Raw genomic sequence first — 16,192 nt, 5'->3', positions numbered from 1 at the left:
CCCCCCCCCCCCCCCGATCGATTGAACACAGGTCACAGGTTAGCCTCTTATCCGTCTTTTATATCCAGGCAAGTTCTTTCATTACTACCTGATACAAAATGGTGTCTTTTATGTGTAGCTCGATGCCCGTATACAGCTTTTCCTGAATGTTTTTCCTGTTGCTTTAAAGACCAAACAACAAACGATAAGCCAAGCTTGGGCTCCCAGAGAAGCAGCACAAATATATTCAATGTGCAACTACGGGTAAATGACAACCTCTTGAGCTTGTTTCTTCATTTGTAAAGTTCCTGCAGTAGTACCATTACAGGATCCTTCTGAAGATCAAATAAGATGCGTGTTAAAAGCACTTTGCAAACCTTAAAGTGTCATATAAATGTCAGCTCTTATTATTATCACAGCCTGGAGAGACACTGTGAAAGAGAGGACTTGATTTAGGATTTAGAGCTGGAAGGGACGTAGGATGCCATTTATGCCAATCACTTTGTTTCTCTAAAATGATAATTGTTATTATTATCCCCTTGCCATAGTTGGATAACAGCGAGTCATTGAGATTTGTGTCTCTTTCCTCCCGAATCAATGCTTTCAACTCTGCTCCTCCTCCACCTATCAAAGGCTATTTTCCATCAGAACCCTGCTTAGCACTGCCCATCCCATTTGCTCACTGCCCGGTAGGATGATCAGTGGAAAGAGGTGCCATGGAACGAGGGGGCATGAGAAGACACCGTGTGCGTGTGGTTCTGCAGAAATCTAGGATACATCCATGATCCAATCCTCTGCCAGCTGGTCAGTCAATCCAAAAGGCACTGGCAAAGCCCCTGTATGGCCCGGCCAAAGCCCACGGCAGCTGGGCTTAAGACCCGCACCCCGTTCTACCCCTTCCCTCTGGCTCCTCTCCCGCACCAATTCATGCAGGAGACGGGCAGGCAGACGCTCAAGTACAGATGCCCAGGTTCCTAGCGAGCCAACTGGGCATGCTCAGTAGCCACCAAAGGGTTGGTGGGTCGTGTTTATTTGGGGCTTTTTGCTCTTTAAGTGGGGAGGAAGATTTTTGGGAAGGGGCTGGCTCCTCGCCTGGCGTCAGCTGCTCCTGCTGCAGGGAGTTTGGTTGGACCCAGAAGGGTAGTGTGGCTTTGGCCGCATAGAGACGGAGAGAGTAAGCGTCGGCCAAGCTGGTGTTACAGAGGGTAGGGGGGAGCGCAAGAACCCTGGAACTCTGGGGAACCGCAGCCAAGTAGCAGCAGAGGCGGCCCCGCGCTCGTGCCCGCGCTTCTTCCTCCTCCCCCCCCCCCGCCGCGCGCGTGCGCACACAGTACACACGCGCTCTCGCTTGCTCTCGTGCTCCTCCCTCCCCCTCTCCCCGGCGCGCGCGCGCACACCCCACACACGCGCTCTCGCGCTCTCTCGCTCCCACCCCCATCCACCCACCTCCCCTCCTCCCGCCCGCCCAGCCGCTGCCCGAGCTTCTGTAGTATGGCATCGAGGAGAATGGAGACCAAACCCGTGATAACCTGTCTCAAAACCCTCCTCATTATCTACTCCTTCGTTTTCTGGGTGAGTACCTTCGCCGTGCCCCCCGCCCGGAGCTCAAGGAGAAGTGAAGGGGTAGGGGGTGGGGGGCGGGGACTGTGTTGCCCCTACGGTCCGTCGGTCAGTCGGTGTGGGGCTTGGGTATAAGGACAGACGCCGGGGCGAGGGAGGGGGGGGATAACGGTGCGCTCCGCGCGGGGGCTGCTGCTGCTTCTGTTGCACGGGGGTGGCGGGGACGGGGGTAGCTTGCAGCTAGCTTGCAGCAGCAGCCTCAGCTGGGGTGGCTGCGCCAGCTCCTGTACTAGCTCCCGCACTAGCGCTATTACCAGCGCGGGGGTGGCGGGTGGGGGGTGTGAGGGTGGCATTTGGGTCGTCGGGTGGCATTTCTGCAGCAACAGCCATCGTGGATGCCCGCCTTGTCCAGTGTCCGGGCATTTGCAGGGGGTGGTCGAAACCGAGAATGGGTGGGAGGTGGTGCTATTTTTGGGGGGTCCCTGATATTTCCGAGGCTTCTTCTTGCTTCTTTTGGGAGGGAGGAGGGAGCGAGCGTAAGAAGATGAGATTGACGCCCCCGGGGAAAGTTGTGAGGTTCGATTTTTATCACCCCCCCCCATCCCACTTGACTGTAATGGACACCCACTCGCGTCTCCGCCCCTGCGTTTGCTCCTAATGAACCTGTGAGAGGCAGACCCCCCCTCCCCCCTTTGCAGGAGCTGTTTCCTCTGAGAAGACCCTTCTAGGAAACTGGCCTGGGTATTCCCGGGTATTCTTGATTCTCTGGAGACCCACGGGTGGGAGAAAAGGGGCTTGGTGGACCAAACTGGCTGTGGGTGGGAGCCCTGACTTTAGAGTGAGAACAATCAGCCCTGGGGAGCCCACCTTAGGTCCTGGACGACCAAGGACCCACCATCTGAGAAGAGGATTTGTTGTTGTTTTTCCAAGAAATGTTTGCAGGTGCACGTCGAACATCTTCAGTGACTACAAGCAGTCGCAGTTCATAGACCGCCCCCTCTCCTTGTCCACCCCCCCCTCCGCCCCCTCCTGTTTTGTTAATAGCAGATTTCTCCCACCCTGTTTCACGGTCCTTTTCCTTCCTTTCTGATGAACAAATCTTGGGTCCCCAATCAGCTGGTGACAGTGGTGGCTTCACCACTCTGCTAGGATTGTCGTGGGTGTAATCCATCCGTTTCCATTCTGTGCCACCGGGTTTCAGGGTTTAATGCAGAAAGGTGACGTCATGCACGAACTCAGCCCGGGTGCTGGGGGTAGGGGCTGGCGTTTGGAAGGTACAGCTCCTTTTGAAGCTTATTACTGATGGGGGCGGGGGTTGGGAGGCTCAGTGGTGGTTAGTTAGAGCTTATGTCTTATCTCATTCCAATCTGCTCATGTGACAGGTGCAGAGGTGACATTGCAACGAGGCTTTTTTTTGGAGGGGGAGACAAGACAGTAAATAATCTCGAGGGGGATTTAAAGATTTCACATTCGTTATTTGTTCTGGTGCTGAAAGCCCAAACTAATATTTAATGTCATAAACCCACGAGCTGGCTACCTAATAATGTAAAAGTCCAATGTTTCATCAATGGATGTAGATGTAACCCGACCTTTTTCTTCCTGCGATCTGGGTCATTCACTCTTCCAGTCAGTCATCTTGTAAATCGAGACTGCAGAAAAAGCCAATATTGTCTTTGCATTCTTTAGCCAATGTTCTGTCCCCCCTCCCTCATTTGCCCTAATTTTGGTTTGTGACTTAGTGCACAAAGATATAGCTGACAGATATAACTCAGCTCCGAATGAAGCTGTTCATTTGTAATGGCTGAAAAAATTATTTGTAATTTATGGAAAGAAGAAAGAGAATAATTTTTGTGATTAAAAAAAAATACTGGCTGCCCCAGGATTTACAAATCTCTCTAGAATGATAATCTGATTTCTCAGATAAATGGCACAAGTGTTATATCACCCTTTTAGTGGTATCTAGGTAGCTAATGTCTCCCAGCTGTTTGATAAGGTGGGTGGTGTTCTTAATTGATACATAGGAAGATGAGCAAAAAAACAGGTTTTATTTGAACCAATAAAACAGTATGTCACACCCGTGTTGATAGTTATATGTCAAAATAATATCATTTTATTTACTCGATGGAAATTTAGGTTAATTGATAATTGTTTTTAAGTTCACAGCAACCCTAGCCTTAATCTGCTTTGCATTAATTATTTTTTTAAAATGACTAAAATTCTTTCCCTTTGCCTATGTATGCTTTTTTTCCTTCCAGATTTGGATCTGATGTAATTGATTTAGGTGGCTATTTTTATTACAGGAAAATAGAATTTATGATAAGGTTATTGTTAATGAAGACATCCTCATAGAACTATCTGAATCTTACTATCTTTTTCACTTTATATAGAATCATCTTCCTCCTGCCCCCATAATATGTCTTGCAAAATTAATCTCCCCCTTCCCACATTCATCCTTTCTTTTCTGGCTCCATATCTTTATTTCCTTTTCCCTTCCTCATTTTCAGTTCGATGACAATTAATATTGTATAAGTTATTTCAAATACCATTTTAAGTATAATCTATTAGATTTTAAGATATTTTAATCAAGAATAACTTAATATTCTGGAACCACAGCAAAAGATATTAGGAACTTGAATTAAATACCTTCAGTGCTCTAAAAACAATTAGAAGTCATTTTAAACTAAATCATTACTTCTTATATTTCTATGTAGAAATGATAGTTCTTGAACATTTTCTTTTTTCTGATGGTGAGTTTTTTTCAGTAGATTTTCAATAAGTAGTAAGAGGAATTTACATAATTTCACTGATATCCTCATTTGAGATTTTTATGAAAAGGTTTGGTTTGACTAAATGTAGATATAACAGAAAATTAATAAACACGTTTTAGAGTTTTTGTGTCTTTTTTTTTTTCTATAGGAATATGGTGAAAAGATTGCTTAGGGATTACATCTTTGTGTTGTTTGGGAATGTTTTGATCAAATGATCACCTTGGTCTAAAAAATAATACAGTGACTGTCAGTGGCATTGGGGAAATTGAGAACAATTTGGGAATTACTCAGTGGCCTCCCTTCCACTGTTTCAAATGATCAGCTTTCAACACAAGTCTAACAGAATTTTTCTTCAGTGATTGGCCACCTGCTGTCTGCATCTGGCATATTTATAGTGCCAGGCTGTGTGGGAGGTCTGGCAGAGGTGAGCCCACTGTTCTACTTCTTTGGGGTTTTGGATCTGAGCAAAGTGTAGCCTTCTGCTGCTTCCTCTCATGTCAGTTACTATAGGGATATTTTTTATTTCTGGAAAATTTTAGGAAAATACTTGCATAGGCTGTATTCCTCCCTGTCTGGTATGCTTTTCTTTACCATTGTCTTTCAAAATCCCTTTTCCTTGTAGGTTCAGCTCAGGTGCTCCCTCCCACATGAAGCTTTCTCTGACTCCTCAAGTTTGAAAGTATTATCTTCCCTGTCAGAGTTTCAAAGAACTTTTTGATCTCTTCTTTGCCCCCTTCACTCACTACTTTGCATTATTCTTATCTATGTTCAGGTCATTTTCTACCACCTCCCTCTCCCCGGAAACATTGTGAGCAGTAGCCCGCCTCTCATTTTAAAATCTTTATTTCCAGGTCTACAGCAGTGTATGGAGTTATAATGGCACTTTATAGATGGATGTTTTTGACTCGGGAAGTGGTACCAGACTAGATTTAGTGCAGTCCTGGCTGAAATAATCCAGTTCTGGCATCAAAATATACAAATACAACAATCTTTATTTTATTTATTTTTTTAACATACTCTTTAGTCAGGGGTGTCAGTGAAGCAGGAGCTAGACCGGGGTAAGAGTGTAAAAGGGGAAATACTTGTGTCTTGTACTGTATGTTTATTTGCGTCACTTTTGTAGTTCTAGAATTAAGTTGTCATTCCAGAATTGATTCATGATCTTATTAGGTCTAATTTTGTGTCAATAGATAGGTTTGTATTTCATTCAACCCCTCTTCTAAGTGACTTAAATCTGGATCAATACTGTCAAAATTCTGTGCTTATTTACTCTGCCTTATTTGTAACAAGGTGGCATATATTTATTCTCTTAGGTGGTGTGAATGGTTTTCAAGAACAAGGGTATACAATGAGATCTTTGCATCATGTTTGTGCCCAAGAAGATAAGTTAAATAGTGACAGCAATCTTTCGGTTTAAATATCTTCCCTTCCATGCTGTGTAAGCCTATGCTTTATTTAACTTAGCACAATAGCTCGAGAGCTGGAAGGGAACTCGGGAGCCATTGAATTAGACCCCCTCATTTTACAGATGGAGAAGCTGAGCCCAGAGCTGTGAGCAGAGCTAAAATTTCATTTAAGCTTAAGTCGAAAGCCAGGGCACTTGTCATGGAATCATTTATTTGTGCGTTTTTGTTTTGATGTTTACATTCCAGGAAAAATATTCTAATAATAGCTCGTATTTACATACTAACAAATGACCTATTTTTATAGACTCGTGGTTTATTTAGCATAACAGCTTCTCCAGGTTTAGTTCAAATCCTTGAGAGTCAGGAGGGTCTTTAAAAATAGATTCCAGTATGGCTGAGGTGACTTGAAGGTGATACTGCTAGGAGTTTGGGGAAGAAGGATGGACTAGATGACTTTTTGGAGGGTTTTAATCCTAAAATTTCATGATAATACTAGTTAAATTAATGATAACGTATATAGATTAGGTCATCCAAAGAGTTTTGTGGAAATCTTTACACAAATAATGTACTGAATAAAATGTTAATACTTTTTGATATAATGCCCTACTTTTTTAGGGGAAAAAACCCTCAAAATTCCAAACCACTCATACTTTAGAGTGAGGATTATAAGTTTCCCAAGACATATGACTGTTTTGTGTTTTTAAAAAATTGTTTAATATTTAAGGTTTTGCTGTTAGGTTTTCAAATAAAAAAATTAATGACAAAATATAAAAAATGGTTTTATTTTTAAGGCCAGTTTTTAAAAGTGAAATTTCTCACACCTAGACATATTGGGGTTGATTTCTCCCATCCCATAGGAAAATTAAAAAATTAGAATAGTCATTGAACATGAAATGTATCTCAAACTCATCTTTTTTTGAAGAAGAATTGATATTTCACTTTTGGAAGGTCCAATTTTAAAATTAAAATGGAAACTTATTTAGAAAATTAGTACATAAAACCTTGCTTTCATTTGCCCATCTTTTTTTTGTTTCTTTCTAGCCCAAAATGTGTGTGCATATATATTTTATGTGTGTCTAAATATAAATACACACACACACATATAAATTTACCAGAAACTTTGATCTCTGCTGCTTTTAAGACTTTGATTTTTATTGTTCCGCTTTTCACAAGAGATTGATTTTCCTTCTTGGTTGGATTTTTTCCACCTTCATGTAGCTATGGATAAAAATGTTGATTTTTCAAAAAATCTTAACTTTTTGTCATTGAATCTATGCTTCTGGTAAAAACCATTCAGTCAAAGGAATATGAAAAAAACAGAATTCTGATGTTAGAGAAATTTTCTTTTTAGCAATGTCCCTGGGCAGGATAAGAGACTTTCTTACCATGTTACCCCAGAGGTGAGTGTGGTTCTGATCTAAGTTCTAACTAGACAATCTAGGAAGAGCTCAGAATTCAAAAGAAAAGATAGCCTGTTAATCCACAGGTTATTCTTGACTGTAGGTTGAAGATGGTGTTATAAGGACCCATGTGTAAAGTAGCTTGACAAGTAGGAAACTGATTCTGCATTGGTTTTGGAAAGGAGAGTTCATAATTTTTTGAGGTTGGTTGGGGAACAAATGGGGACATATGTATCTGTTGAAAGAGACCCTAAGGAGGTTCAGATTAATTTCTCATCACTCTCTAGTCCTGAGTTCCCCAGTAAGATAAAGTTGATTCTGATTCTCATTCTTCTACCACTACCACCAAGTCTGGTAGGACCAGTGAATTACTTCAGTTGGGATTGGCCCCTCCAAAAACACCCCCTCCCCAAAAGATACCTTAAGCCTGATTGACTAGTACCCCAAATGTGCAGAGACCAGACCTGTGATTTCATTGTTATAGGAAACTCCCAGGTGAGGATATATTCTCTCCCAATATAGGTTGGCACCTTCTCTGCCACTTAAAGTCTTAGAGAGTTGCCTAGAGCATTGAGAGGTTAAGTGACTGGTCCAGGGTCACATAGCTAGGATATGTCAAGAGGACAGGACTTGAACCCAGATGGACTTTGGGGCCATCTCTCTATCCATTATGTCCTGAAATATGTTTCCTTCATCCTTATTTTTCACCTAGCTTAAGTCCCATGTTCCCCATGAAATTTTGTATTATACCTCTATACCACACCAATTTCTCCCTCTCTGAATTTCTACTGGCCTTACCATTTATACTACTTAGCATTTAAGCCAACATTACTTTTTATTATGGTTTTTCATTCTCTGGTCTTTCCAGCTGGCTTCTAATATCCTTGAAAGTGGGGTAAGAGTTTATACTTTAAAAAAATTCCCACGGCTTAGGTAATTTTGTATATATGTAGCAGTGCTCAGTAAATAGTTTTTGAATAAATAAACTGACCTAGACTTTCCAGGATTATAGCCACCAGGGATAAATACTTTGATGTTGAGCCCTCAGCCAAAGAGATGGGAACTTCCAGGCTAGCAGGATTTTAGTTGGAAATCTTTGGGTTTTATTGGACCCAACCAAGAAAGTTGTGAACTGATGAGCTTTTGACTCACATTTAGCTATGATTTATTTGAATAGGTATTTGGGGATGGGAAGGAGAAAATGGGCTATTGTTCAGTGATAGATGTATAAATATCCTCATTTTCCTTTCTAGAGTTAGTAAATTTGACTTAAGTATTGATGCACTATCTATAAAACAAAGGAAGAATTGATGATAATCTTCGTAGTCCTTTGAATTCACAAGGAAGAAGAAAATGTACATGGAAAAAGCAGTGGAAATACAGTGGGCTAGAAAAACCATTGCATATGGGGATGCTAGTGCCTCTACTATGACTTGGGAAAGTTATTTTATCTTGTTAAGACCCAGGTTTTTCTTACAAATATGTATAATACCGTATACTGTGTACATCATAATGTTATTTTGAAGAACTTTAACAAATTGTAAGAAGCTTCATAAAATTGAACTCAAAATTAGAGTTGATCAGTGGAATTCTTTAAAAAAAATTGTAATCTTTTAATCCACATGGAATGAATAATTGTTGAGATCAGGAAGGCCTAGACTTTCAATAAGAAACACATTTTGGTGATTCAGAACCTTTATAATCTGCATTTTTAATCTTACTGACCTTGGCTGCCTTGTTTAAAAAATGGAGCTAGTGGGGGCAGCTAGGTGGTGCAGTGGATAAAGCACTGGCCCTGGATTCAGGAGGACCTGAATTTAAATCCAGCCTCAGACACTTGACACTTATTAGCTGTGTGACCCTGGGCAAGTCACTTAACCCTCATTGCCCACAAAAAAATAAAAAATGGAGCTAGTAATTTTTTAGCTCTTATAACTCTGATGTTATAAGAATGAATATAACTTATGTTTTGATTTTTTAAAGATAAGCTCAGCATCAATACAGAATGGAGGTAATTACTATACTATTAATAACTTTCAAAAAATTCCTTTCTTTTCTGCCAGGTTTCAGTGCAAGGAAATATTTGTTTGGCTTTGATCTAATTTGGATAACAAATGGAGGTGAATTGTGTCCTCTCAGCATGTAACACCATTGAAAAGTTCAGATCAAAGTCTCTTAAAAATATGATATCTGGGATGAGCTAGTAGGTGTGTGTTATGCTAATTATTTTGAGGAACAAAAGCAGCTGAAGGGTGCATGCATAAATTATTTTCACTCCTATTTAAATTTAATCCTTATGTCAGCCTTTTACATGATGGCTTGTCCTTGCTATATGTGGTGTCTTTCTTCCTGTCTCTGAGTGGTTTGAGTGCTGCTTTTGCTGAAAGTAGCATTTGCAGCATAGCAACTGTTTGACCACCTCATTTCTGGCAGGAAGATTCTATGTTTCATGTCATCAGAATAATGCAAAGCAGAGAAACATTTTGTTTTCTACTAAGCTTCTGTTAGCATAAATCTGTTTGATTAGTCTTTGTGCTCTTGTATTTTTGTCATTAAAATATTTATTTCAGCATTTGTAGTACAGTCATCTGCTTATATATTCTAAATTGCAAACTGACCACCTATATTCACACTTAGCACTGTGCTAATTAAGCACGATTTCAGAGCAGACACAGTCCCTTTCTGCTAAGATCTCTCTGGAAAAGAAATTACCTACAAAAAAGGTATTGTTGTTGTTTTTTCCTGATCTCCCCATCTTGCCTAGACTGGAAGTGTAGGAGCAATAATCCCACTACTAAAAGGGAGTCAGCCTGCTAAATTTTTGAACTGGGCTGTTTACTTCTCCTTAGACAACCTGATACCTCTCATCCTTACTCCTGGTTCTGCAGGGCTCACTATGTTGTGCCAAACTTAGTGTGGGCCTCTGGTTGGCAGCTGCCACTCAGTGCAGCTCACAACTGCTAAGCTCAAGAGATTTGCCAGCCTCCCACCCTGATAGCTGGGGTTATAGGCTTGTATGACTACTCCTAACTAAAGTTATGTATTTTTAAATGAACTAGATTTATGATCATGAACAAGTTAAGTCTCTGAACCCCAGTTTCCTTATTTGTGGGAAAAAACGGCGATAAAAATACTGCCTCACATTGTGGTTGTGGTGGAAAACATTTGTAAAATTTTAAGTATTATCAGTGAAAAACACTCTCTGGGTTACCTACCCAACCCGGCACCCAAACTGGCAGGTTGGATCTCCAGGGGGACAGTTATTAACAGATTCAAGGTACTCTGTGGGCCCAGATTCTTAAAATTATATACCATTGCAGGTCCGTCTTTAATAGTTAGCCAGAAGTCACAGTTAGCTCAAATCAAAAGCATTTAATGAGATGTCACAGTAAAAACAAGCTACAAAGCATGCCTATAAACCTGGTGCACACTATTGCACAAATACACACAATGTCAGTGAGATGAGTGGGCATAGGAAGAAAGGATAGAAAGGCACACATATGGGGAACACACATGTCCAAGGGCCCTGATGCCTTTTCTCATGTTGTATTGCTCTGACATAGTTCCCTCCCCAATCCCTTATCCTAGTGAGTGCAAAAGAAATAATAGATGAGACGTGAAAATCATATAACCCAAATAATGATACAGCTAAATAAATAACAAACCATGAGAAATAATAAATTAAACCCTCCAATTTGAGTGTCCCTATATAGACAGAAATAAAGCTATTGTTAGTGTATCTAAAAATCTAATGTTTTAGAAGATGAAGCCTAGAAATGTGAATGTACATCCTGTAATATATGAATTATCTATATTAAATTATAGGTAATAGGGTAAACTAGACATGCTAAAGCAAGAAGGCAAATTCAGTCTCATAGACTCATTGTTGAAAAATCCCCAAGAAAGTTGTAGTCTAGACCTGATTCAGGCCATTGTGGTGGCTCAGATTCTGCTTTGGAATGAAATGATACACTCATAGACCACCGAATAGTTAACAAAAGGAGGTTTACTTAGCCATAGCATAGAAAAGATACTTAGCAAGAAAACAGCATTGATTCTAGTGAGTGCAGCTTTCCCCTTCCCTCCCCTTATGTTGGCCAGGCTGGTTTACCAATTAAGCCTTGAGGGAGAGAAACTCCTCTCCTTATGGGCCAGCTTTTTTGTACATAGACCACCAAGATGCTCTATTGATTGCCCAAGTCTTAGACTCTTTGGCCAGTTAAGTTATTTATTTATTTATTTATTTATTTTGTTTGGTTTTTTGCAGGGCAATGAGGGTTAAGTGACTTGCCCAGGGTCACACAGCTAGTGTCAAGTGCCTGAGCCGGATTTGAACTCAGGTCCTCCTGAATCCAGGGCTGGTGCTTTATCCACTGTGCCACCTAGCTGCCCCATTTTAGTACCTTTTAAGGAAAAACATCTACATGGCAGATATTATTCTTTCCATGGAAAGGTATGCTATATCAAAAGGAATAGTGGTAGAATTACATATTAAGATATAGTCATGTAAAGAAATCAAATTGTAGTGGAGAAGCATGCCTGGGAAAGCTTTTAGATTGGTATCAACATGCGGAAAAACAAAACTAACATTATTGAAGGAGTATACTGCAGGCTAAAGCTTCTTAAACTGTGGGTCATGACCCCATATGGGGATCAAGATCTATTTTATATACCTATGTACTCGGAGCTGAGTAAAAGTGAAAAGGTGAAAAGGGGTCACAAGTGGAAAAAGTTTAAGAAGCCCCATTTGTATATGGACTGGGGTTTCCAACTATTTGAATATTTGTTGGAAGTTTTTATTCCATATTGGTAGTAAATATGAAAGCTGGATGTAGTTTTCTATGAATTCTAGAATTTCTGACAGCAGATTTTACAATAGGGAGTTATATCCTATTACCTAAAATCCTATAGAAGTGGGTATGAGGGTGATGAAATTCTGAAGACACAATGATTCTGAGTCAAAAGAAGAGCTTTCCAGAGAAGTCAGTGGAGGTACACAGGAGACTTGTCCATCTCCTCAGATTTTTAAACAACATGGGATAGAAGATAGCTGCAAAGCATATGGTGGAAAGATCAGCCAAGAATCGCTGATGAAGTGCTTCCTCTGTACCAGTCCCTGTGCTGGATGCTGGGGGCGGGGGGCAAAGGCAGAGATGAAACTACCCTCGAAGTTGAGGAGCTCACATTCTGTGAGCATGACCACCGTTTAGTGATTAATAATAATACAATAGTGTGGACATAGTAAGAACGACATTAGCTGAAATTTCATTAAGGCTAGGGATGAAGGCTTGGGACCAAAGGAAGTTTTTGTTTGTTTTTAAGCTATGTTGGGGACAAGGAGACTGTCAAAGAATGTATAGCGCTAGTTTTTTTGTGGTGGAAGGGACAAAAATAACAGGCTGCAGTGAGGAGACAGTTCCTAGATTCTCTGTTGTTTTCGCTGCTCATGAGAATTAATAGTATTTGATTGGAGGACTGGAAAAATGTTTAGTAGGGAACTGAAACCAGACAAGCTAGCATGAGAGAATAAAGCTGTTCCCTTTGAGCTCAAGACATGAGGCCTGTAGGAAAAGTAGGAAAAGAACTGTTAGATGCAATTAAGCTTCTGTCAGTGATCTCTGAAAGATCTTAGAGAAGGCTAAAAGTGCCATAGGTTCAGGCCAGGTGGTGACCAGGATAGAGAACTGGACTTAGAGTCAGGGAGAGCTGAATTCACACCCTCCCCCAGAAATTTTTTCATTTTGGGCAAGTCACTTACCCTTTCTGTGCCTCAGTTTCTCCATCTGTAAAACGAATTGCTTGGCCCTAAAAACTAATCCCCAGACTGAGGACTCACTATTTGACAAAAACTCCTGGGAGAACTGGAAAAGATTTTGGCATGTTAGGTTTAGACCAAAATATCTTACCCCATATACAAAAATTAGATATGTTACTTTTAGATGTAAAAGGACACGTCAATAGAATAGAGGATCAAGGAAGAAAATACTTTTCACAGTTACAGATAGGGGGAAAATTCATGATTAAATAAGCAAGAGGAGAATCACAGAAGAAAAAATAAACTTTGATGACGCAAAATCTAAAATTTTTCACACATAAAAAACCAATGCAGTTAAAATTAGAAGGGAACCAGCTAACTGTGGGAAACATTTTTTTCAGCAGATTTCTCTGATATAGATCTCATTTCCAAGACGTATACACACATACATACATATACACATATGTATGTGTGTATAGGTATATATACACACATATATATGTATATACACACACATATAAGAATTGAAATTTATATCACAAGAACCAAGTCAAAAGATACGGAGAGGCAGTTTTCAAAGAAAGAAATCCACACTGTCAACAATATTAAAATGTTCCAAATCATTAATAATTAGAAAAATTCAAATTAAATAAATTCTGAGGTTTCACCTCACTCCCATCATGTTGACAAAGTTGATAAAAGTAACAATAGTTGTAGGCAAGGGTATTCTGGAGCCAGCTTGAAGAGGCTCACAAGAGCTTATTATTAAATTTTCAGGGTAAGCATTTATACCTTGTAAGTCAACAAACATTACAAATTAGGACTTGATTTATTGTTTTGTTGATTCTGTAGACCTAAGAAAATGATGAAAAATATTAATAATGCAGATGTGAATAAACTTAATGAAAATATTAATAAACCTAAAAGTGTGTCTTGTTTCTTCAGAGAAGCTGATTGTTGAATATAACAACATTATCAACATTCCCCTAGTTTTAGGGGTCAAGGGAGAATAATTATAATATCTAATATTCATATAGAGCTCTGAGTTGGATGCTTTACAATTATTATCTCATTTGATCCTTATGACAACCTGTAAAATATATGCTATTATTATACTCATTTTATAGATGAGGGAACTGAGGCAACCAGAGGTTAAGTAATTTGCCTAGTTCACAGAGCTATTAAGTGCCTGAGGTCGGATCTGAACTCAAGTCTTCCAGAGTATAGGCCTGGCACTCTATTTATTGTATCACCTAGCTGCCTATACCATTGCCTTACTGCTGGAGCTGTTAATTGTTTTAACTATTCTAGAAAACAATTTGAAATTGTACTCTGCAAAGCCATCAGATTATGCATACCATTTCATCCTACTGTTAGGTATCTAAAGGAGTTCAAGAATAGGTGGAAAGGGCCTATCTGTATAAGAATATTTATAGCAGCACTTTTGTAGTAACAAATATCTAGAAAAGATAGGAAACCATGATTTTGGTAATGGCTGACAAATTTGTTGAATGAATGTAATGGGACATTATTTCACTTTTACAATGACAAATATGATAGTTGCAGAAAAAATATGGGAAAGAGTATGTGAACTGCTGCAGAGTGAAATGAGCAGAACCAGGAGAATAGTTTATCTGACAATAATATGAAGAAAAGTCACCTTTGAAAGACTTTGGCATTCTAATCAAAGCAGCAAAAAATAGTGACCTCAAAAGATTAATAATGAAACATATCTCCCAGCACTTGACAGAGGTAATTGGCTCCAGATGTGGAATGAGATCTGCATTTTCAGACATGGCCAACGTGTTGATTTGTTTTAATGGACTATAGTCATAAGGAAGAGCTTCTACTGGAGGGTTGGGTGGCAGCTAAACCATTAGGCAAAAGAGCATAGGTAAAACATTTTTTAAACACACAGAAGAGAACAAAAAAACGCAACATAGGATACAATTAGAGCAATTTTGTTATGACCCTATTTTTACTATATCTGTCTACATGTGTACATGTCTGTCTACATGTGTATATATGTAAGTGTATTATATAGGTTTATATTCATGTGTATATACACATACCTATATACATATCAATATGTGTGTATGTACACACACTTATTAAAAATGAACTGTACATAACAGAAATTGAAGCTGCTTGTTCTTTTTTTGTATATTGAAATGCTGGTCCTTGTTGATGATTAGTGCAAATAAAAAAAAACCCAGTTATTTAAAAAAAAATAAAATGATGGGATTGTACATGCTGACCTCTAAGTTCCCTTTCAGTTCTAAATCTAGGATCTGTCAACCCATGAATGTGGCAGAGAAAATGTCCTAATCTTCAGAACAGAGAAGAGGGTAGAATCCTCATTATAAATCGGTGAGATTGAATTATATTCCTGGAAAAATTCTAGGACATATAATTGAAGGAATGGTTTGTAAGCATTTAGGAAAGAAAAACGGTGATTCCTGAAAGCTACTATGGCTTTATTAGGCCATACCAGACTCACCTACTTTTCCTTTTTTGATATGGTAATCAGGCTGGCACATCAAAGGAATTCTGTGTATGTATATATTTGCCAGTTTTTCATATTATCCTTGTGGTTGAGATGGAGAAATACAGACTGATAGTACAATTAGGGAGGTTTAGAACTAATTGAATGACCGGTTGGACCCCAAAACTATTCATTAATCAGTTTATGTCAGATTGGAAGGAGGTTCCCTAAGAATCTGTTCTTGTCCCAGTGCTATTCAACATTTTTAATCCATGGTTTGGATGGTGATATTTTATCAGATTTTCAAAGGAGAGGACACTGAGAGGGAGAGTTAACACATTAGATGATTCAGGATAAGAAAATCTTGACAGGGTTGAATGATGGGAACAATGCAACACTCTCCCCCTCCCCACCTTTCCACAGAAACACTTCACAAGTACTGTCAGCATATTAAGTGTTTCCTAGACTGGGGAATTATGACTGGACAATAGTCTGTGTGAAAGAGATCTAAGGATACTTCTGGATTTGCATGTTCAGTAATAGTAGTGTGACATGGTAGTAAAAATAATACAAATAAACCAACTCATGAGATCTCAAGCTGCCCCTAGACAGAGTGTCTAAGACATGGTTGGAGGTGAAAGCAGCATCGTACACCACCTGGGCAGATCACATCCGGAACATTGTTTGTAGGGCGGTGATAAGACTGGAGACTATTCTATAGAAGCATCAGTTGAAGGAACTGGGGAGGTTGAGACTTAGAGAAAATTTGGGGTTGGGACAGGAGGGAATAGAGGCATATATCTGGTGCTGAAAGGAACTTCAAAGATCATCTAGTCCAA

General features: G+C 39.7%; 1 protein-coding gene across 1 annotated transcript in view; it reads left to right on the top strand.

Annotated features, from left to right (window-relative positions):
- Window positions 1-1,411: 1,411 nt before the first annotated feature.
- TSPAN7 (tetraspanin 7) overlaps window positions 1,412-16,192 on the top strand; it is a 114,681-nt gene continuing 99,900 nt past the window's right edge. Inside the window, exon 1 of the mRNA XM_043994625.1 lies at window positions 1,412-1,551. Coding sequence (XP_043850560.1) covers window positions 1,471-1,551 — 81 coding nt within the window. The 5' untranslated portion in view covers window positions 1,412-1,470. The remainder of the gene's footprint in view (window positions 1,552-16,192) is intronic.

This window comes from Dromiciops gliroides, chromosome 3 (assembly GCF_019393635.1).
Source record: "Dromiciops gliroides isolate mDroGli1 chromosome 3, mDroGli1.pri, whole genome shotgun sequence".
NCBI classification, from domain to species: Eukaryota; Metazoa; Chordata; class Mammalia; order Microbiotheria; family Microbiotheriidae; genus Dromiciops; species Dromiciops gliroides.
Note: the sequence above shows the minus strand (reverse complement) of the source record. Positions and strands in the feature narration are given on the sequence as shown.